At 32.4% G+C, this 24,792-nt stretch overlaps 1 protein-coding gene across 18 annotated transcripts in view; it reads left to right on the top strand.

The window, feature by feature from the left end:
- The window catches only part of NSUN3 (NOP2/Sun RNA methyltransferase 3), a 351,925-nt gene that overhangs the window by 25,417 nt on the left and 301,716 nt on the right, over positions 1 to 24,792 (top strand). For 17 of the 18 annotated variants that reach the window (XR_004232888.1, XR_004232887.1, XR_004232889.1 and 14 more), the window contains exons 4-5: positions 7,601 to 7,755; positions 8,506 to 8,627. Coding sequence is in view for 14 of the 18 variants with exons in the window: in XM_031958893.1 (XP_031814753.1) it covers positions 7,601 to 7,755; positions 8,506 to 8,627 (277 nt within the window). In the remaining 4 variants the exon portion in view is untranslated. Of the gene's footprint in view, positions 1 to 7,600; positions 7,756 to 8,505; positions 8,628 to 9,080; positions 10,418 to 24,792 lie in introns of those variants that run through there. The other variant, XM_012547178.3, reaches the window with a different exon arrangement.

Below are 24,792 nucleotides of genomic sequence, written 5' to 3'. Positions count from 1 at the left end.
ATTTATAATATTGTAGACATGAATATTGTTTTTTTTTTTAAGATTCTGCTGGCTTTGCATTGCATCAGTATAAAGTTTTTCCATACCATTTTTTTCATGCCTCTGGCATTAAATCTGGCATTAAAGCAGATACTAGTTCAGATTCTCCTTCGGTTAGATCAATGGGTGCGCGGTTTGTTTCTGCTAGTGTAGAGATATATCATATTATGGCAAGAGGTTATGTTGTAACAATTAGTCAGAAGTTTTCTTGGGTGATTGATATTGTTTTTAGTGTAAATGATCTGTTGATTAGCATGATCGATAAGAGAATGATAGCTAAGGAGACTTCGTATGAGATGGTTTGTGCTACTGCTCTTAGAGCTCCAATTAGGGCATATTTTGAGTTAGAGGCTCATCCTGATCATAGGATTGAGTAAACTGAGAGGCCAGATAGGGATAAGACGAAGATAAGTCCGAGGTTTAGGTCTAATAGGGTATTGGGTATAGGTAGAGGGGTTCAAATTGTTAGGGCAATGGAGAGAGCTAGAATGGGGGCAGTAATAAATATTGAGATGGAAGAGGTTAGTGGGCAAAGGGGTTCTTTTGTAAATAGTTTTACTGCGACAGCGAATGGTTGTAGGAGGCCATATGGACCTATAATATTTGGCCCTTTTCGGAATTGTATGTAGTCTAACATTTTGCATTCAATAAGTGTTAGGAAAGCTACTGCTAGGAGAATTGGGATAATATAGAGTAGAAGATTAATTGTAAACATTTATATTAAGAAGAGGGTTTGAACCTCTGGGAGTAAAGGCTTAAACTTTATGCAATTACCAGCTCTGCCATCTTAACAACCCTGTTCTTGGGGGTTGATTTAATTGATTTAGTATATTTAGATTGTTGACTCTAGGGCTTATTGGAGATGTTGGCCCTATTTCTCTTGTCCTTTCGTACTGGGAGAAATGAATTTACAGATAGAAACCGACCTGGATTTCTCTGGTCTGAACTCAGATCACGTAGGACTTTAATCGTTGAACAAACGAACCTTTAATAGTGGTTGCACCATTTGGGTGTCCTGATCCAACATTGAGGTCGTAAACCCTAATTTTCGATTTAGAATATTTATCAGATAACACAGTAATATTTCTTTCCATTCTATTCACCAGTTGATGAGCATATGTTTCTAGTTCTTCCACAGAATGTACTATTTTAAATATTTTCTATATAATGCCATTTATATTTTTAATCAGTGGTCTTCTTTGAGTCTGGTATGTGGAATCTTTGGGCAAAGATATTTTACTCATTTTCTTTCCATAATTCCAATTTGTTTTCCAGAATATTTATAGTATTTCACAGTTCCATCCACAGTGTAATAGCGTGCTTATCTTTCCACATTGATTATTCCTATCTTTTGTCATCTTTGGCGATTTTCAGGGTGTGAGGTGAAGCAACAGAGTTGTTTTGTTTTGCATTATTTGGAACATTCTTTTATATAGTAGAAATTTTATGTTTATAAATTTTTTAATAAATCTTTTATATTTAGAAATTCTTTTGAGAACTGTTTGTTCATAACCTTTGACTATTTACCTAATAGTCATGGCTTTAGGTTTTACATGTTTTCGTGGTCTGTATAACTTAGGTACCCAATCCTTATATGTGAAATTTGATGGAGAGATTTTTTTTTTCCTTTTTAATATTCGACTACTTCTCTTCTAGGTATATTAATTTTATTTGCAAAAGCCTTCCAGTGTCATGTAATCAAATTTATTTTTGCCAATTGTCCCTGTTTGGTTACAATATCTCCTACTTATATCTGTGAGATACATATAACCTCCTTCTCTTCTAATTTTTAATGGTATTAAAATTTTAAAGTATTCTTAATATCCAGGCTGTAATCTACTACTAAGAATTCTGTACAAAATTCATGTGGCTAGATCTCTACAATATGTCTAATGTAACTAAAATTTTATTGTTGTTGTTATTATTGGCTATAGATTCTTTAAGGTTCTAGTAGAGAATACTTGTTTTTTCCATATTAAGAGAAATAAACTATATGTTGACATTGATTCTTCAAGAAAAGGGACTTTTTTCCCTAAATGGTATATCTAGAAATATAAGTGAATGCATGTTTGTGAAGTCTGGGGCTTGCTCCCTTGATGCATCAGAATCAGCCAGAGTCAGGATAAGCAAAAATCCTTGGTCTTTAGGGGGAGAAGTGAACGATATGGACAAAACTGCCAGGAGTTTTGCCAAATTCTAGAGTTCAGAATCTCCACGAATCTAGAGTCCAGATTCTAGAGTTCAGAATCTCCACGAATCTCCATACTTTTCTCCTCTTCCTCCTGAGGCCAAGTGAAGTTCTCTGGACTCTCTCATTCCATCCCCTAATCCTTCTCTACAATTCTCTTAACCCCAAGCATTGAGCTAGCATTAACTGTGAGAAGAGAAATTCCAAACATGCTAAAAATTCCAAACAAGTTATTGTCCAATAGGTAATTAGCCTTAAGTGCTTGATTGCCTGATTCAGATTCAGAGTTTCAGCCCTTTACACGTATTTCTACTAAAAAGTCTAATCCCAAAATTAGCTTAGCTGAAGTGTTTGAATTTAGAATGCAAAATGAATACAAGTCAAAATTGTATAAGCAAAACACAAATTGAATTGTCATTGGATATATCACTCATTAATATACTTTCTCAGTGCTTTAGCTTTCCCTTAAATTGAACCTTGTTAGTAGCTTTGTTAGTAGCTTTGAATGGTTAAAATCTCTTTAGTTAAAATTGATCTTTAATGTAGATTTATCATCTTGCCACTATTGCCTAATAAAACATAGGTGTGTAATCTAAATTATTTGAAATATAATTGTCAGCTTAAGGTTATTTAGGAATAAAATGTATACAGGTAGAATGACTTTTGTTCAGTATTTCAGCCTGTTATTTAAAATCACTCACTAACAAAGTCTTAACAAAAACTAGTTTTAATGAAAAATCCTTCTGAATAGGATTCTGGGAAAGTGGCTGAGTAGGTCAGAAAATTGTAAGCACTCTAGATTTTCCCCACAAATAAGACAAAATTGTATCTTAAGGTGAATGTAGAGCTGTAAAAAAGGAGTTTGAGAAGAACTGTGATCCTCCTGTAACAGTAAAAGAAGATCTGAAGAAAAATTCCAGGAGTGAGGGTGGGGTTTTGGTTTTGGCCCCTGTGAAATGTAATCCACAGGCTACTTTTCCTGAAACAGCAAAGCCCTGGGGCTAACTGGATTGAGAGATAGCCTTAATTGTAGCCACAGGAATTTTCACCTCTAAGATGGCTTGGAGAGCTGGGCATCTGAGTCCAGGAAGATTGAGGGAATGTCTGCTAATGAGGAATGCCAGGCCCCAGTATGGTCCTGGGTGAGAAGGAATCAGCATTTGCTGGTGTTTGCAGAAGCAATGGGGCAGAATAGTTCCGGGGTGCAGGCCCTTAGAGGAGGTTAGTGTGGTTTTCAGTTTCCAGGCCAGAGGGAAGAACTGAAGGAAGACTTAAGGCCAGAGGCACCATCCTCCTATCACAGAAGTAGAAATGATTATGCAGTGGGAACAACAGTTTCAGTAGATAGACTATACTGGTTTTTCAAAGGAAGGGGCTATATTGTCATAAAGCAGAATGGAACCAAACAACATCTTTGTGATAAATATTTATGGAGCAAGGCTATGGTTATTTCCTCCAAAGGGGGAGGGAGCGAACTTATCAAAACAAAATTTTGAAAACATGTAGCATGACCCAAGCTCCCTACATCCTACATCCTACAGCCCACTGCACTTAATGATGGACAATTGCATCCTGTTTTTCTGTTCTCTTTGGTCAATTGCCCACTTAGAAACTAACAAAAGTCATTTCAATTCCACTAACAAGCTCTTATTTTAAAAAAATGAGTAGGCAAAAGAGAAGAACCAAACCAAAAATAGTTACTATGGGAATAAGGAAAAAACCGGGGTTCATTTTCAGTGGAGGACCCTGAAGTTAAAAACAACAACAAAAAAGTCTCTCCTACCCGAAAGAGTAACATTAGTCACCTGCCCAAAAAGAATTCATAGAAATAATAAAAAAAATTTTTTTTTTAATTAAATGAGATAGATTGAGGAAAACCTAAAAAAGAAAAAAACAAGATTATGAAAAGAAAGTCAACCATCTAGAAAAGGAGATCTAGACTCTTTAAGAAAGAAAATGGCTTTTTGAAAATTAGAATTGAGCAAGGGGAAGTAAATGAAGTTTTAAGAGGCCAAGAAATAAAACTATATAAAGAAAAATTAGAATAGAATATGAGAGATAAGAAAAAATGACAGATCTGGAAAAGAGATCAAGAAGAGAAAACATAAGAATAATTGGACTACCTAAAAACTTTCATCAAAAAAAGTATCTTGATAGAGTAATACAAGAAATAATTAAATTATCCTGAAGTGTTAGAAAAAGAGAAAAAAGTAGAAATAGAAAAAAAAAAAATCCACCAATTGCCACCTGAAAGAGATCTTAGAAGGAAAACATACAGGAACATCATTGCTAAATTTCCCCAGATCAAGGAGATAATTTTTACATGCAACAAGAAAAAGGAAAAGATTAAAAAAAAAGACAGGAACTGATATAGAGGAATTAGAAGGGGAAGGAGGGCTGGTAGTTTTGGAGTTCTGCTATCATAAAGAATGGATTAAAGAGGTAAACAATATATACATGCATACATCTAAAAGGGTGATTTCTAAATTTATAAAGAAATAAGGCAGGAGGAGAAGGGAAGGCATAGAAGTAGGGAAAGAAGGGAGGATAAGAGAGGGGTAGTGGGATATGTTAAGTAATAGCAAAATGGTGGCTAGAAGTAAAGCAAAGGAGTCAGTAGAGATAGGAAATAAGAGATACACAAATATAATAACAATGATCCAGAGAACTTATGTTTTAAAAAGCAGGACTACTCATTAATCTCAAAGGTAAAGCTAAAATAGATTTAATCAAAAAGGAAAAATATGGAAACTACATACCCCAGCCATATTAATATTCTTTTAGATTTTATAATAACTAGATAATATAAAGTTGGCATAGTGGTATAGGAAATGATGAGCTGGTAAATTTAGAAAAATAAGGAAAAAGTTGGATTTATGAAGGATGATATCCACTTCAGAAAGAACAAATAAGCCTAGTATGGCCTCACATAAATGTATATGAATGTATATGATTATAGATATCTATGTGTACATACGTATGTAAATGTATTCATGATTAATTGTAGCTGTCTTGAGGTAGGTGGGTGGGGGAAGAAAGGGGAGAAAAGAATAAAGTAAAAAATGTGTAGCAAAAAACAAAAGAAAACTCTACAAAGAAAAGATGGACAGTTTTGGACAGTGTATAGCATATATCATCTACACTTTCTTGAAATGGAAATTAGTCTCATTTTGTCTCTTTATTGTGTCTCATTCTGCTGTGCACATGAAACTTTTTCTTTTTTTCTGTTTTTCTCGTTTTCCCATTTTGAAATAAATAACAAAAAGAAAAGTCCTTCTGATCTTCAATTCTAGCAGTTTATCAACTATATTACTATGTTTCTCAAGTAAATAACTTGTTTAAAAATAATCTGCATGTTTAAAGTTGAAGAGATTTTGCTGAGAGAAAAGCTTTACATTGGAATGAGAAAAATCAATTTGGTATTAAGGAAATATGTAGAGAGAGATCAATCTTTCAACAATTGTTTAATTATGTGACATATACTCAGAGATAGGTTTAGTAATAATTCTTTAGGAATTCAGAGCTCTTGATAGGTTTCTGTTTCCCAAAGATCAGATTGAGTAAAGATAAAGAGAGGGTTGCACATAGTTTTGTTTCTTTTTATTACTTTTGCTCTTTTTACAATAAGATTATCTGTGTAAAGTTGTTGCAAATGCCTGGCAGATTCTAACATTTTTGTTTACTTATGTAAGTATAGAACTAAAGCAAAGATGAAGCCAAAAGACTATGGTAAAAAAAATAATTTCTTCCAACCTCGCTTACAAGAGAAGTTTTAACTTACTCAGAAACTGGAGAAACTTGCCATCTTCTTTATAATACTTTTATATAATTAATAATAATAATTTATAATAAATAATATGACAATGGGTAGCAATGATACTCTTTCCTATTTCAGTACTTAGTCAGTAGATCCATAATCTGAGTGATAGTGATTCTGCCTTCCATTGATGTAGGGGCACAATCCATGCTTTTGTTTTGTTTTTAACTGTTTTTGCCTTTTTTTGGAATTTGACAGTCCTTTCTTCTTTTTTTTTCCCCACACTAGTTATTTTTCCTTAAACAGTTTTAAATGTTGAACTTTTCCTTGTAACTCAGAAAAACACTTAAGAAAGCTCAAATGATATGGCAGCTACATTTGATATAGCACAACCTGAGAACACATGCTTAAGACCCCTAAGAAGAGAAGGAATTGTGTTTTATAACCAGTTCTCCAAGAACGTAACTGTGCATCATACTTCATCAAAGTTTGCTTTTAGTGTTATCTTTTGCACTGCAAAAAAGAGACACATCTGAGGATTTGTTTGAGAAGGAAAAAAGTGTATACTTTTTGTTTGGTGCACATTATATATTTTGATTTTTTGCTTCTGGTTTCTTTAGTTTGCATAATTCTTTCCATTTTTCAATGAATTCCTCATTTATATTTCTTATAGTGCAATAATATTGTATTACATTCATATATATTATTTGTTTGTCCTTTCCAAATTAAGAGATCCATTTTGTTCTTGGATTTTCCTACCATATAGAACTATTTTCTCCATTTCATTTTTTTATTTAAAACTTAAAGAAAAATTCCTCGATCTCCCTGCTATTATTTATGCTTGAAGGGTGGGAACAATTAGATGACTTTTCTCATATGATTTCAACATTTTCTAGAATTAGTGAACTAGTTGATAATATCACTAGCTATACCCATCTTCTCACAGACCCTTCAAAATTAAATTTATTAATTTTAAATTTGATACTTATTTTTCATTATCATTCAGGTTATAATTATTAATTTATATTTCTTACAATGTGACATCACTTCATTATAGTCACATCCCAGAGTTTATTATACAGTTAACAGTTACCCACTTTGCTTCCATTTCTTTTCTAGAACAAAAAATGTTCCTGTGAATTTCTCTCCCTCTTTCTCTTTCCTTCTTTCTTCTTTCTCCTCCTTCCTCTTCCCTTCCCTTCCCTTCCCATTTCTTCCTCCTCCTCTCTCTACACACACACACACACACACACACACACACACACACACACACTACAAACACATATACATATGATATTTCTGTTTTTTAATTTTCTTGGTCTATATGCCTTGCAATGATACTATCAGGGTCAAAGAGTATTGACTGTTTAGTCATTTTCCCTCCAGTAATAACAATTTGTTTTTCTGAATATTTTCAGTTCACAGTTTTACTAATAATGTAATAATTTTGTGGCATTTTTATGCAAAGAAAGGTCATAAATGTTAACAATGAAACCTTTTGGTATGTTAAACTGTATAATTATAATGCTATATTTAATACCTGAATAACAAAGTTGAAAGTTTCAGCAATTATAAATAATATCATGGTTTGAAAACTTTGTTTTAAAATTTTTTAGGTTATTTTCACTGTAATGAGTATGATAATTTGAGATCAAGATGGTTGAAGCGGACACTAGAATCCTTCATCCCACAACCCATGACGAACATAATAAAAGTGACGGAATTGGATGGCAGACAGATAGGACATATTCATCCTGAAATGTTTGACAAGGTAAGAATGTTGGACAGATTGATTCCATATATCACTACTTCCCCCCTTCTATTTAAACATCCTATCTACATGCATACTCACACCCCCACATATAGTCTTGCCTTTTTTAATGCCTTAAAATTTTTTAATAAAATGAAAATAGACATATCTTCATTTGAAATATTTTCATTTTTATGTTAGTCTTTAATAGTCCACTTGGCTTAAAGTATTTGATAACATTTGGTTTCAGAAATTAAAGGTCCTTTTTATGTTTTCAATGTAACTTGAAAGTTACTTTGAAAGAATACACACAAGCAAGCATGTATGCACACTCACAGGCATATGTGTATGTGTATATTGGGAGGGATACACATCTCTAATTCTGCTACAGGAGACTGGCTCCAAGGGCCACTGTTGAGCTCAGGAGTTATGAGGCCACCAAATTTCCCAGATAATAAATTGACTAGATCAGAAATGGAGATGGCAAAGTGAGTTCCCCTGCCATAGGGGGAATAAAGTAACAATATTTTTTAAATGAAGGCTTTTATGTACTTTTTTTCTCTAGGAAAAGGAATGGCAAATCTTATTAGTAATCTTTTTCAAGGATCTCCACACCTTTGTCATATGTGGAAATGCTTCCAAAAAAGCATATAGTGTTTATCATATCTTGTGTTTCCATAGCACTTAAAAGTTTATAAAGTGCCTTACATATATCATTTCAGGTTTTGTCATATAATTTTGTTTTATCCTTTGTCTTTTTTTTTCCTATAGATATTGGTTGATGCTCCATGTTCAAATGATCGAAGTTGGCTGATCTCTTCTGATACCCAGATAGCATCCTATAGGTTAAATCAAAGGAAGAAATTGCCTATTATACAGATAAAACTACTAAGGTGAGAAATAAGAAGATGGATGTTTAAAATGTGACTGTTATCACTTCAATTAGTACGTGTCAAAATGTCAAAAATTGGCTCTGGTCAGCCCAGAGGTGTTAAACATGCTTTCCATTTATAAGTGTGGCCTAATCCAAATATTGAAATATTGTTTTATATATATATACATATACATATATATATATATACACACACACACACACACACACATACATACATATATAGAAAGAGAGTTAAAAATAGTTATATTGAAATATAAGTAGGAAATATTTAACAAATTAAATAATAGTGTACCAGAACATGAAAGAAATAATTCATTTGGATCCCTACTCTATTCTGATCAATTTGATAGAATCATATCAAAGTTCTGTATATAGGACTGCAGCTTCTATGTTGCTTAAACTATAGAAAATCCGCTAAAGATCCTCCACCCTTGTTTTGCCTTGTCTTTAGGACCAATCCCAGTATGGCAGAGATGACAACTACATGGAAAGTCTTCCTAGACATTTTTGTTACTTCAGACCAGTCACTTGTTCATAAAGAGCAGATGACCATCTTATGACAACTTAGGTCACTGACTATAATAGCTTCTACCATTTCCTCCTGCCCAAATTAAAGAAAAACTTGTCCAACTTATGTGGAGATATTCCTTATTACACCCAACTTGTGACCCTGCTGACATATTATTTATATAGCTTACATGTCAACTGATGGTATTATTCTATATTTGGTCTAGCTGTTCTGCAATGACTGGACATCTAGCCCTATAAAAATAGGGACTTGGGAGGAGGTGTCTTCTCAGATTGTGAGGAAGATCTGAGGTTCACTTCAATGAAGAGAACCATGGAACTTTAATAAAATGCCATTGGCTCACACCTATGCCTCAGTCTCTCTTATTTTAGGTGGGATAATTTTAATCACCACAATTATAGATAGTTTTAATATATGACTAACCCAGGGATCTTTAAATATAGTTTAGTGATCTTGTTTCTCTTTGAGTTTGACACTACAGCTCCAGACATACTTTGAGAAGTGTTTTTGTTTACCACTTGGGCATGTTTCAGCTGTTGAAAGTTTGGCATATCGTGAAGATTTTCTTTTGGATATCAAATATCTAGGAATCGGGGACTTTGTTTTGCTGTGAACAGTTGGAGGTGGAGGGGATTATCAAAAAAATATTATACTTTTATTGTGTGGTTAGGTAATTTGAGGATATCAATTATTTAAAAATTAGATAGGTTAGTCACATTGTCTCAAGTGACTCAGTTCAAATTAACTAGGTTTGAGTTATTTGCTTAGTTTCTTCTAGGTTTCCTGTTTTATTTCCCTCCTGCCATGGATTCAGTCCTTCAGTTTCTTTTCACCTTTGTTGCTGGTTTCCTCATATTTTTATCTAAGGTCTGAGGTATTCTTCTTAGCTCCCTTAGCAAATCATTATCCTAGACCCTGAATACTCCCCAGTTTTGGATAGCCCCTTCTTTCTTCTCCACCAAACTCCAGTTTAATCATATCTCTGGAGTTTGTCGGCAGAATTTCTCTAAACTGGCTCCTCTTTTTCTTGGCACATGGCATCCTAATCAATTGTTCTTAACTATCCCTAATTTTTAGCTTTTTACATCTGTTTTCTCCTGAGGTTTCTCTTTGACTCTCCATGTTCTTTTAAATATGTTCGTATGGGTATGTGTCCATATACATGTACCTGCACATTTTTCCTCAAATATGTGTAAAAGGAATTTTTGGCAGTTGTTTTTCCAATTTTGAGTTCAAATTTTCTCTCTCCCTCTTTCACCACTCCCTGAGATGGTAAGCAGTTTGATTTAGTATACATATTATACATGTTTAAGCATGTAAAACATATTACCATATTAGTCATGTTGTGAAAGAAGACAGACCCAAAGTGGGAGGGAAAAAAAAACACTAATAAAAATACATAAAGTGAAAAATAAGATGCTTTGATCTACATCCAGATTCTAGTAGTTCTTTCTTTGGTGGCGAGTAGTGGCATTTTTTATTTTGAGTATTTTAGAATTGTCTTGGATCATTGTATTGATGAGAATAGCTAAGTTGTTCACAGTAGATCATCATATATTATTGCTGTTACTGTGAATAGTATTCTCCTGGTTCTGTTCAGTTCACTTTGCATCAGTTTATAAAGATCTTTATAGGTTTTTTCTAAAATTAGCCTGATTATCATTTCTTATAGCTCAGTAATATTCCATTACAATTCTTTGCCACAACTTGTTCAACCATTCCCAAAATTGATGGGCATTCATCAATTTCCAATTTTTCCTGAGTACAAAAAGAGCTGCTATAAATATTTTGTATAAATTAGTTCTTATTTCCTCCCCACTTTCCCTCCTCTCCTTTTTTTTTTAAATCTCTTTGGCATATAGACCTAGGAGTGGTATTACTAGATAAAAATATATGCAAAGTTTGATTGTTCTTTAGGCATAGTTCCATGTTGCTCTTCAGAATGGTTAGATTGGTGTGAAAAGTGTTTTTTGTTATATGTATTCATATAATTCCTTTGTTTATCTTGGCAGGTAGACTCCCAAGTGTTTTATGTTGTCTACAGTTACTTTAAAAAAATTTCTCTTTCTGTCTTTTGCTGCTGGTGACATATAGAAATGCTGGTAAGATATAGAGAAATGTGGGCTTATTTTATATTCTGCAACATCATATCATTTCCAAAGTGATAGTTTTGTTTTCTAATTGCCTGTTCTAATTCCTTTAATTTCTTTTTTTTTTTTTGCCATAGCTAATATTTCTTGTACAATATTGAATAATAGAGATGATAATGAGAATCACTTCTTCACCCTAAATCTTCCTGTGAAATTTTCTAGCATATCTCCATTATACATAGTGCTTTCAGATAGATACTACTCATTTTAAGGAAAGCTCCTTTTTTCCTGTGCTTTCTAATTTTTAAAATAGCAATTTGTGTTATATTTTGTCCAAAGCTTTTTTTGCATCTATTGAGATAATCATATGATTTCTGTTGGTTTTGTTATTGATATGGTCAATTATACTGATAGTTTTCCTAATACCAGCCCTGGTATAAATACAGGTACAAATTCCAACATGGTCCTAGTTTATGATCTTGGTAATACATTGTTATACTTGCCCTGTTGGCATTTTATTAAAATTTTTTCATCATTATTTTTTAGGGAAACAGTTTTCTGTTTTGGTTCTTTCTGGTTTAGTTATCAACATCACAATTGCTTATAAAAAGAATTTGGTGAGAATCCTTCTTTTCCTACTTTCCAAAATAGTTTGTATAATATAGGAATTAATTGTTCTTTAAATGTTTGGTGCAGTTCACTGAAATCCATCAGATTTTGAGGATTTTTTGATCATGACATTAATTGTGAGTACTCTCTTTAGAAGTCTTGTACTCTATTCAAAGGAATTGACCCCAGTCCACGCAATGGACATTAAACAGTGGTGGGGTAAGAATTCCACCTGATAAAATGATCTTGTTGAGTTGAATTTTTGGGGCAAGGCCAGAATGACCTTGATTTGAGGGGAAGTGGATCCCCCCAAAAAAGGTCCTGAGTTGAGTTCTGTATATGAAATTGGTTGTTAATATTAATAAGAAAATATTTTTCTCACATGTAATATTTCTGCCTTTCTGCATTTGATTGTAAGGTTTTTATGCTCTAATAAATATGCTCAGTATTTTTCTTGGTGGCATGTACCACTGAGAAAAAAGGTGTATTCCTTTCTATTCTCATTTAGTTTTCTTTAGAAGTGTTTCATATCTAACTTTTCTAAAATTCTAATCACTTCCTTAATTTTTTTTTATTTATTTTGTGTTTGGAGTTATCTAGTTCTGAGAGAGGAAAGACGGCATCCCCCCATTATTAGAATTTTATTATCTATTCTTGAAACTCAGTTAACTTATCCTTTAGAAATTTAGATGCATTTGATACTTGATTTTCTAAGATATCTTTTAACAGGATGTGGTTTTCTTCCTTATTCCATTTACTTTAAATCTAGTTTTGCTTTTGTTTTATCTGACATGATTGCTACCTAGTTTTTTTTTTTTTTTGTTTTGTTTTGTTTTTTGGTGTGGGAGGGAAATGGTTGTTTTTAATAGTAATTAAAGTATAATAGATTCTGCTCCAGCCCCTATTTTTACTTATTATGTGTCTCTTGTTTCTCATAAAAAACACATTGTGGGATTCTAGTTTTTAATTAATTCACTCTACAATCTGCTACTATTTTATGGGTGAGTTCATCCCATTTATATTGACAGTTGTGATTTCTACATCCATCTGAATGTATTACTCCCTCAAAGCCAAATTCAATGAGAGTAAGGTTTAAATGATGGTCTTTCCCTTCATTTTTCCCCCTCCACAGTAATAAATTTTTATGTCTTTTCATGTGAGACTATTTAACCCATTCTATCTTTCCCTACCTTCTTCCCTGATGCAATCATTTCTTACCCTTAATTTTTTTTTATGTCATTCCATTAAGTCAACTTAGATCCATATCTTATGTGTATCCTCCTAACTGCCTTAATAGTGATATAGTTCTTAAGAGTTACAAGTATCTTCCCATGTAGGAATGTAACAATTTAATTTCATTGAAAACTTGTATTCTCTTTCCAGGCTACCTTTATATATTTCTCTTGAATCTTTTTTTTTTTGAAAATTGAATTTTCTGTTTAGCTCTGGTCTTTTCATTAGGACTGCTTGAAAGTCCTCTATTTCATTCAATGGCTTAATTTTCCCCCTGAAGGATTATGCTCAGTTTTGCTAGCTAAATTGTTCTTGAGTAATCCATGTTCCTTTGTCTTTTGGAATATCAGATTCCAAATACATTCTGATCCTTTAATAAATCCTCTGTATTCCTGAGTGTAACCCCTTACTATTTGAATTGCTTTTTTCCTGGCTTTTTATATTATTTTTCTCCTTTATCTGAGAGTTCTGGAATTTGTCTATAAAATTCCTCAGAGTTTATTTGGTAATCTCTTTCAGGAGGTGATTGGTGGATTGTTTCAGTTATTATTTTACTATCTGGTTCTAGGATAACAGCATTTTTCCTTAAAAATAATAATGTCCAAGCTCTTCTTAAATACATATTGGCTTTTAGATAGTCCGTAATTTTTTTCCCCCAAAAGTATTTTATTTTTTCTAAATACATGTAAAGATAGTTTTCAACTTTCATTTTTGTAAGATATTGTGTCCATATTTTTTTCTCCTTCCTTCCTTACTTCTCCTTTCCCCAAGACAGCTGGCAACCTGAATAAAGGTCATATACATACAATACTTTAAAACATGTTTCCAGATTTGTCTTGTGCAAGAAAAATTAGAACAAAAGAGAAAAATTTACAAAAAAGAAAAATCAATCAAAGAAAAATAAAAGATGAAATACTATACTTCAATTCACATTCAATCTCCATAGTTCTCTTTCTGAATGTGGATGACATTTTCCATCTAAGACTATCAGAATTGTCTTGTAGTCCAGTAATTCTTAAATTCTCTCTCCTGGATCTACTCCAGGTCAGTTGTTTTCCCCATGATATGTATCACAATTTTTTCATCCATTTTTCTTCAGTTTTTCATTCTTTTGATTTTGTTTGATTCCATATTGTCTCATAGAGTCATTAGTTTCCATTTCCCCAATTCTGAGTTTTAAGAAATTATTTTCTTCATTTAATTTCTGTACCTTTTTTTTCCATTTATGCAATTCTACTTTTTGAGAAATTGCTGTCTTCAGTGAATTTTTTACATCTTTCTTGGATTTTTTGTGCTTCCTTTACCAAGTGGTTGACTTATGGGGGGAGGGTCATAATTCTCCTGCATAACTCCCTCCCTTCCCCAGTTTTTCTTCTACTTCTTATTTGATTTTGAAAATTTTTTTACCTCCTCCAGAAATTTTTTGAGGGTCTGCAACCAATTCATATTTATTTTGGAGGCTTGGAATGTAGGCTTTTTGACATTGTTGTCTTCTTCTAATTTTGTGTTTTGATCTCTTCTGTTACTATGGAGGCTTTCCCTAGTTAAGTCTTATGTTTACTTTGTGTTTTTTAAGGAGGGAATGGGAGTGCTGGGGACTTATTTTCCAACTTCTTTCTTGGGATATGGGCAGGGGGTAGGGGAAAAGTGGTGAAACTGCCCAAGCTTCTTGAGCCTAAGCCATGGCCCTGGCCATTGGCTTGCTACATTGGTGGTCAGAGGCTTCACAGCTGATTTTCTGTGCCAAGACCTATAGGGTTATTTGCTGACCTGTGCCAGGCTTAGGCATTTCCCCCTTGGCCTGCCCAGATACTACTTGCACTATGCTACTTTCTTTTACCTAGGAGAGACAGACCTTTGTGAAAATCCCTGTAATTTGTCTTGGACTGGAAAATTGTTTCACCCATTGTTTTATGGATTCTGCCACCCAAAATTTATTTTTAGATGTTAAAATTATTTAAAGTTGTTTGAAGAAAATTTGGGAGAACTCAAGCGAGTCCCTGACTTTTTTCTGTATCACTTTAGCTCCTTCCCTCCCTCTGTGTTCTTTCAAAACTGTACTTAAATATACCCTTCCAGAACTTCCAAATACATAGTCTTTGTTATTCTTAAGGCTTCACTTATGCAGGTACTCATTTTTTGGCTGTTATCCTTCTCCTGAAATCTAACTAAAATTTAACTTAAAATGATTATTAATACATATGTGATTTTGATGGAGCATTGAAATTTTTACTTTAATAGTAATATGTATTATATATGCAGTATTTGGCTGCCTTTAATTCATCTTTATGCATCTTATTGAGAAGTAGTATTTTTCATGTTTTGTTGATCAGAAATTCAATCTAATATATAAAGTTACTCGCTCTATAGGTTTTTTCTCCTCCAAAAAATAACTGAAGTGCATACTCTGGATTACCTTATTAGGAAGAGGAACATAGGATTCACTGTTATTCCTTAAACTCTGCATCTTTTTTTTTTTTTTTTGCATTTCTGTATTAAAATATTATAGAACTTTAGTATAACATATTTTTGTTGTTGCATAGATTTTTTTTTTTTAATAAACCACTGACTGAATCTTATCTGAAATAAAAGTTGATAACTTTGAAAATTTGATATCTTCTAAGGGACTATTCGGTCTTTTTTTAGTAATACTAGAATTATAGGAAGGAGCTGCCTTACCTGTATTTTTTAAAAGGTCAGAGATTTTTCACATACAGGCCCATGGAAGGACTTTAGGAGGTCCATTAAAGGGAAAAAGATTACACCTTTATTTGAACATAATTCATTTCTTTTCTTATCTTTTTTTTTTTTTAAATGCATTTAAAAACTTTACTTGGGAAAGGAATCTTTAGGCTTCACCACACTGCCAAAGGGGTCCATGACACCAAAAAAGTTAAGAATCCCTGATCTAAGTTGTTTATAGTTATTAAAAAGTTGTAATTTTTTTTAATAGTATCACACTTAAATAGATCATAAATCCACACTCAGGTTTAGAGTTACAAACTCTTTAAATGTTCCTTTTCTAGATAGCATCATGATTATAGTGGCAAAAGTGCTTATTTACCACTTACTGAGTGTGTGACCTTGGAAAAATTGTTTTCTCTAGGCCTTAGCTTTTTTACTGTGAAATAAGGGGATTGTACTAGATGATTTCCAAGGTCTTTTATATGTATATGATCTTTCTCAGTCACCAGGGATTAACCTCAATGGAGTAGCTCCTTAAAGTGCAAACCTAAGAATATATATTTTCTCATAATATAATGGAGGAAAGAATAAGCATTTGTATAATGCTTGCCAAGCACTGTGTTGTATCTTTTCCAAATATTATATCATTTGCTTCTCATAATATACCTGTGAAGTACGACTGGGAAAACTGAAGTAGACTGGAGGTAAGTGATTTGCCTAAAGTCATACTGCTAGTAAGTATCTAAAGCTGGATTGGAACTCAGGTTTTCCTGATGTTAGACTGAATATTCTATCCATTATATTGCTGAAGAATTTTTCACTTTAAGTTCAAGGGATCGTGAAGACAGTATATATATATCCCAAAATATGGGCTTAGTATTGAGTGTTATTTATAATACTCAGTTATTTATCAGTTTATCAGTTAACCATAATAATAATAATCAGAACATTAGACTTTTCTATTGTATTTATAAGACTGCTACAGATAAAACTGTTACATTTAGTGTGCCAGAAGCCATTTTTTAAAAATGAGAGGGTTGAAAAAGTAGAAGAATAGATGATCATTATCATTCTGTAGGTGGAATGTTGTTGAAATTTTGTGCAATGTGGGAAACTTTTATTGTTAGTGGTAATGTCGAGATTCAGAAGGAGACTCCAAAAGGTTTGGGTTGCAGACCAGTGACATGAGGCATCTCAAAAACAAAAAAAAAAAATTGGGGCTTGAACCCATCTTCAAATCAAGGCCCAAAATTTATTATAATTGTAACATCAATTGAAGTGGGCCAGTTTCCAAAAAGGATTTAGCATAGAAGTAGGAGCAAGAGAATAAATTTATAGGAAAAGACAGAAAGATCCAGTTCTTCATGTCATTGATATGTTAACTTTATGGCTTAGAGGTAGAGCTGAGGAGTGGTTTGGTACGCACCTCAATATTGAATTATATGATTTAGAAGTGGGATTGAGGAATAGTCTGGTTTGTACCTCACCATTTGTCTCAGAAACCCTCTTATTATTGACCAACAGATTGTTATCTGGCAATCAGCAATACATGATTTTAAATGAAAAAAACAGAAACAAAATATAAGTGTCTTATTGCAGCAATGCATCATGTCACCCATTTCATCAGAAGAAATTAACCACATTTAAAACACTGATCCTTCTGTTTTTATCTTTTCTATATTTCACAAATAAAAACATTATTTTGTGAAATTTTGGAAGAGGAAAATTTGGTAAATTTGTAAAAATGTGCCTATTAAGTAGAATGTTCTTTAAGTAAGAATCATGTTTAAATATTAACTTTTTTTTAGAAATCAGAATTTCTTTTTGAAGTCGTTTTTATTAAATACTTAATAACCATAATAAAAACAATGAAATAAATATGCAAAATAAGAGACAAAATCTTTTTCATCATCTCATATAGAAGAACCAAATCAAGAAATGACAAATAAAGTTAATATTTTTATTTTCTGTTCCCTTCTGGATTTTGCTGAGATTCTTTCCTTGAGATCACTTTTCCTTCTTTCTTTTCTTTTAAAAAATATGTAGTTAAAAATCAGTGTATATAGAATCATGAATGATAAGGTCCAGGAGTAATTAAAAAGATTGGAAATAAATTGCTAAAAAAGCCAAAAAATCTGAGGAAAGACTAGGAATGAAATGAAGGTAAAACAAACTGCAATAGATGCCTGGAGAAAGAAAAGAAATCCAACATAGAGAGTTAAAGAGTTGGGAGAAAAGGCATATTTAAAAAAATATATATATATATATATATATATATATATATATATGAGGCAAGAAGCCTCCTAATTAATAACTGGCTAAAATATTAATTTTATTTTAGTAAATATCTAGTAATAATACAGATAATCCTATTGGATGCTAAATCGTATTAATAAAACATTTTTTGTTTCATTTATCCTTCTGTTTACCATACTCACTAAAACAACCTCTCCCTCTACATTACTAGAAACGCAGTGATGGCTCCAGACATTTTCCCTGGAATCAAAGTTGCTAATTCTAATTCCAGGAGCTACCTCAGCATGACTTTAAAATAATCCATGAAATACATTGTATTGGCAAATAGTTAATAATAAATTCCATTTGATTTCTTTAGGAGACTGTTAATATTAACCTGTATTAGCAGGTTTTTTCCTCACTTTGCTCAATAAATTATTTTCTTGGTGAATTTAATTTCTTGAAATGATAAAGCCTCTTCCTTACATGCTTTACATCCATAATTTTTTTTTTAGGATGAAAACCATCCTGCTTCCCTCCTCTCTGTCTCTGTCTCTCTGTCTCTCCTCCCATCTCTGTGTTTTGGTTGTCTTTTTCTCTCCTTCCTTATCTGTCCCCTTGCCTTAAGTCTCTCACTCCACTTCATCTTCAACTCAGATGCAAAATTTATTTTCAGCAAACTTAGATTTGACTCTTGTTATCCCATACTCAAAAAACTTCAGTAGCTCCCTCATTGTTTGACATCTTACCTTTCCAGTCATTTTATACTTTAATCCACTTTATGTACTCTATAATATAGCTATAATTCTTACTTGCTACCTGACAAATGACATGCTGTCTACTAAATCCATGTGTCACAATGGATAGAGTGCTGATTTGGGCTCAGAAGGACCTAAGTGTAAATCTAGTCTGAGATACTTTAACAGTTATGTGAGCCTGGCCAAATCACCTAATCTCTTGTGGCTTCAGTTTCCTCATCTATGAAGTGGAGGGTTTAATAGCATTTGCCTCTCAAATTGTGAGCATTAAATAAGATAATGATTGTAAAGCTTATTGAAAACCATAGACACAATGTAAATGGTAACTATTATTGTTACTCTTTTCTTTTTTATACTGGATGGCCCACTTGCCCACTGTCTCCCTCTTCTGTTTACAAATTTCCCTATCCAGCTTCCTTCAAGACTTAGCTCATATTTTATCATCCGATTAAATGTGAAATTGGTGAGACGACCCACTCAATCAGATTTGACAATTTAGGAAAGGATTTTTTTTTTAAATAGCGTTTTATTTTTCCAAATTACATGTAAGGATGTTTTTCAGCATCCATTTCCTTTTCTTTTAAAAATGTCCTTTTTTTTTTTTTTTTTTTTTTTTTTTTTAAAGGTTTAAATTTCTGACAGAAGATTCATTTGGCAGTGTTAATTACTGTTTTTAGTTGAACTCCTGTAAAGTAACTTCATTTTATGAAACAGGTCTCTCTGAGCTGAAAAATTATCGAGTGTGATCTCAAAAGGAAATTTGTTGATCTCACTTTATCCCCTCAAATGCAAATGAAATTGTTTTGAATTCAGTTCATCAACCATACCCTAGGTGCAGAACTAGAAAGAACCTTAGAAGTTAAACATTTAACTACTTTATTTTTACAGATGAGATAAATGAGGCTCACAGAGATAAATTGGTATAAAGTCAGGAAAAATTAGAGGGGAGTGAGGAAGAGCAAAAGTTGGACTCCAGATCAAGACATTTCTAGTATCCAAGAGCATACAGAGCATATTAATGAGACAGATGTAGGACAATAATTGGAGAACAGATATTTGCCCAATTTGACCAGAATATAGAGTATAAGTGAAGAAAAATAGAAGAAATTAAGTCTGGGAAGATTGGAACAAGTCTATGGAAGACCTTAAATGTGAACTAAAGAGTTTCTGTCTTACCTTGTTGATAGTGATGAGGGACTGAAGGTTTTCAATTGGAATTAGCAGGAAAATTAATCTGTTCCACGAAGCATAGATTGGAAAAAAGATTTTTGTGAGTCTATCAGAAAGACTAATGAGAAGACTATTTGCAGTAGTCAAAGTAATAGATAGAAAGGCTGAAAAATAAAAGTCTTTCTGAGTTTAATTGTTAGGTTTTCGTGAGAAGAAGGGTACAAGTAGAATCTGAATATCATTTGGTCTTTTAAATTTTTTTTCCCAGAATATTGGTTTCTGTAATTATTTTTATCAAATTGTTATTGGGAAAGATAGTTAACATGACTTCAAGCCCAATATAGGGAATAAAATACTCAAAAGGATTTGTTTTCTTGATGATCATGACTTATGGCATTAATATAAAAACAAAGTCTGTTTGTGGTTTTGACCAAAAGATGGCACTGTTGCTGTTGTTTGTTTTTGCATTTTGCCTTCATTTTTGTGTTTCAAAAACACAGAATGCAGAAAATGGTTAAATTTTGTGATCTAATTTTAATTACTAACACAACAGAATGCTAAGCATCTAATTATTTGCCAAAAGAAATACTTAGAAAATGGAATTTGTATTAAAGTACTATGCCAAGACCTTTAATGTGTTTATAAAAATGCCATATTTTATTTGAAATGCTTAAGATTCTTCCTCCCCCAACCTCAATAAAATGACATAGCATTTCATTGTTTAATTTGATGTTGGTATGAAACAGCCTTCATTTTGTGATTTTTAATAACTATCAAGTCTCCATGCTATTCTAAAATATTCTAGTTTTTCAGTCATGTTCATATTTTTTCCAGGCTGGTATTTTTTCTTTTAAAAATAAGGCATTAAAGCCAACTAGTCAATTTCTTCTGTTTTCCTTGCTAATTATAATTTACCTATTACTAGTAGTTGGACATGAATTTTGTACTGGAACATAAAATTCATGTCTTATGTTTTGGTTATACCACTTTTACTTTATCCTGGCCCCTAGTATATCAACTCCTATTACATAGTCTTTTTCAGTTTTTACTTTCTGTGAATTAGAAATATTTGTACATTAGTTTTCTGGGAAGTGTTAATAGTTCAAAAACAGTTAAGTTGGAACAAAGCAAATCTAGGAAAATGAACTCTTTTGTTAATTGAACCACTTTTAATTATCTTTCTTCCATGTTTTGGAGAAGAGGACTGATTCACTTAATGTTATCACCTCTACTTCCTCATAATCTGATATTATGTTGACAAAATATGATTTTTATTTGAGCAGGAAGACTTGAGAATATAGGTACCTAGTGCTTCTATTGATAAATTTCCTTAATTTTTTTTGCATATTTAATAGATGCTTCACAATTTAAAATAATTGTACCTTAGTCCAATTAAGTTATCTTTAATATGTAAAGTCAGGAGAAGTTTTGTAATTTTGACCAGTGTTTTGCTTTATCTCTAATAGTTTTATTATTATTATTATTATTATTATTACTATTAACTCTAATAGGTTACTTTTCAGCAACCTATGAGCATTAAATAATTTAAGAGATTTTTAAGGGGCTTCCTTAAGGAAACAGTATATAGACATGTACTTATACATGTAGTCTTTACATTTGTATATAAATGTGTGCATGTGTACTTTAGTTTTCACTTAGGAAACCTTTGTAGATATATATGAAAAAATATATGTTGAAATTTGTCTGTATGTGTTCACATACATCTATATATAGCAAAAGCCATTGTGCCAGGCACTATGCTAAATGCTGAGGATATACAGCAAAAGTAAAAAATAGTTCCTCCTCTCAAGGATCTTGTGTTCTAATAATACATTTACAAAATAGGCTATGTTATAAGATATTTTTAAATAGGGGAGAAAGCACTAGAGGCAAATGGAACAAAGAAAGACATCCTGTAGTGAATGGAATTTCATTTGCATCTTGAAAGAAGCAAGACATTTTTGAGAGGTAGAGGTGAAAAGGAAGGATTCTATTCCCTGGGTATAGGGACTGTCTGTTCTCTTTGTCAACCTCCCTATTTCAGTATAGATTGTATAAGTGTATATATTACATTTGTATGTATGTATATATACCGTTTATAAATAAAAGTGGTGCCTAAAAGAAATTCAGTTTCTTTATGGTATTCTTTCTTATATATTTAATTTTTTATTAAATATTATTAAGTTCATGATAATGAAATTTTTTAAATGATTTACCAAAAGGATACTACATTACATTTTAAAATTTGCAATTTGATTTTGGTATTAAATAATCTTGTTTTGGAGAACATTGAAGAATTACTAAGCTATTAAATGTATGCCTTCTTAAATATTTTACACAACACAGATATTCCTCTGAAACAGCGAGAGAGGGGGATTTTGCCATTTTTACTTAACAATATTTGATTTAGGGTTTTGTTTTTATTGAAAAAAATAAACCTTTGATTAGTTATGTGATGAAAGTATTATATGTATTTAATTGAATAATTTTTTTCCTATAGCAATACAGTTTCAGATCCCATAGTATTATCAAATTTCTTAGTCTAGAAAGGTTTTGTGATCAGCACATAGGTAGGAAACCTATGGGAAATGATGGAATTATTTAGCTGCTTGGCAAGTACTTTTTCTTGTAGAAGTACTGTTCCCACTGTTCCCAATTTTTTTTTCTTTTTTTTTTACCAAATGAAGTAGAAAGCCTACCGTAATATTCACACATTCTCTGCAGAAGTGATAATGTTGGGGATAGTATTCAGCTCGTTTGATTGTTAGTAATAAAATTACCACTTCTGCTGCAATTAGGTAATAAGATAGCCATCACTATCCTTTACTAAGTTGTCATTAAGTATGATTAGAAGATTAATAGTTTTTATTTCAGATGTAAGCAGTTCAGTGGTAGATAAAGTTACTTAAATCAGGTTACAGAATAGATGAGTCCATTCACAGAGTAACTTGATTCGAAAACTTAGTGGCAATATCACAGGTGAATAGCATCATATTAACTATGACTAAAAGGCTAGAGATGTTGCTATATTAGAGGAAGAAAAGTTCATGAACCATTTCTCATTTGGAATGACTTAACTGAAAATTGTTGGACCATGGTGCACACTGCTTTGGACCATTTCAGTGGTAGATATTGAAATGGTTCAAAGCAATGCACATCATGGCCCAACAATTGGTTTTCCTTTTTCTTATATGACAAATGAATCTCTCTATACAATATAAACATAACAAAATATAAGAAGTATTTGCTTCTTCCTCTAATTTAACAGTATCATTCTAATATCATTTATTTATGACCATCTTATGACAACTTAGGTCACTATCACTGTGATAGTTTATACCATTTCCCCCTGCCCAAATTAGAGAGAAACCTGTCCGACTTTATCATTCTAGGAGAGTTGTAAAGATTTCCTCTTGTCAATGTAGTTGACATCAGCTATATAGATTGCATTTGTCCTTTTTGTTGAGCTTTAGTTATCACAGTACCAGTCTCTAAATTATTGACAACCTCTAGAATTTGATCCTGTCATTTTACAAAAGCAAAATAGCATTGTGTTTTTTGTTTTTGTTTTAGTTTTTGCTCTAATCAACTATTTTCTTCTTTAAAAGTAATTTTTTTTTTTCTCAACTTCTGGTAGATGACTGGGTGTCTGTTTCCATGCTATAGTGCTGATTAGAATAGAGGGAGTTCTAGGCACTCAGATTTTGACCAAAGTTATTTAAAATGTTAAGGAAGTAGATGAGGGGAATAAGGTGGACTTTAAAAAATTAATTTTATTTTTCATGATGTATGGCACACATTAATGGGTAAGTAAATGCTTACTGATAGATTGATGATTTTCATCTGGCAGTCATTTCCTGCACTGCGTTTTGAATTCTCTTCACAAAGAAAAACAAAAGTATCCTATACAGGATACTGCCAGGACTGTCTGCCAATATACATAGTGCTCAATCCTAGTAGAAGGTACAATCATTGTACCTTCTCTGGGACATTTATTTATTTCTACATTATTTAGATAATCACTTTTTTATTGATTCTTTATTTACAAAATTCTCTGGACTAGGATAATTTTATATTTAGAAAGGTGGAGAAACCAGCAAAGAGAAATTCTCTTCAAGATATAGTTTTCCCTAACAGGTAGAACTTGTTGCTAGTGCTGAAATAATGGGAACCCTTAGGAAAACTGATGATTCCCTTGTGATAGAGGAAAGGAAATATGGGTATAGTCTGACACTCTAAATTTTGGGGAAAAGGATTTTAAAGAGTTCAGGGAAGAAATAGGAGCTGAAGATCTAAAATGCCACAAGGGGAGTCATCTTCAGGAAGGATAAAATTTAAGAATAAAATGCTCAAGATACCAAAGGAAAGAATTTCATTAATGACAAAAAAATGGCATTTGTCACAAGAAACCTACATGGGTACATGGGAAATTCACCAATTTAGGTTTTGTTTTTTATTTGATTTTTGCTTCATTTGACAATTAATTAATTTGACATTTGCTGTGCACAAGATCTTTCATGGTAGGCAAATGGAATGCAGTGGTGAAATACTGATCAATTCTTGATCTGGCCTATAAACTCTGAGAATCCTTCTCCTGAATCCCACTCTCAACTGATGAATCAGCCCATGAACAAGGCTGCATTACTTTTTTCAAGATGTACAGGTACCTTTGAGGAACTGGAGTAATTCTCTCTAATGCCATGAGTTCCTATTGAGTTCCTATTGAGATTCTATTGAGATGTCTTTTCCAGTGATAATTGCCAGCAAATAATGCCCAAATTTCATCCAGCCAGTTAACATCAAAAAGATGCCTCAACAAAGAAAGTATAAATAGCCTCCCATCTCCAGAACCCA

This window comes from Sarcophilus harrisii, chromosome 3 (assembly GCF_902635505.1).
Source record: "Sarcophilus harrisii chromosome 3, mSarHar1.11, whole genome shotgun sequence".
In the NCBI taxonomy this organism is placed as follows: domain Eukaryota; kingdom Metazoa; phylum Chordata; class Mammalia; order Dasyuromorphia; family Dasyuridae; genus Sarcophilus; species Sarcophilus harrisii.
Note: the sequence above shows the minus strand (reverse complement) of the source record. Positions and strands in the feature narration are given on the sequence as shown.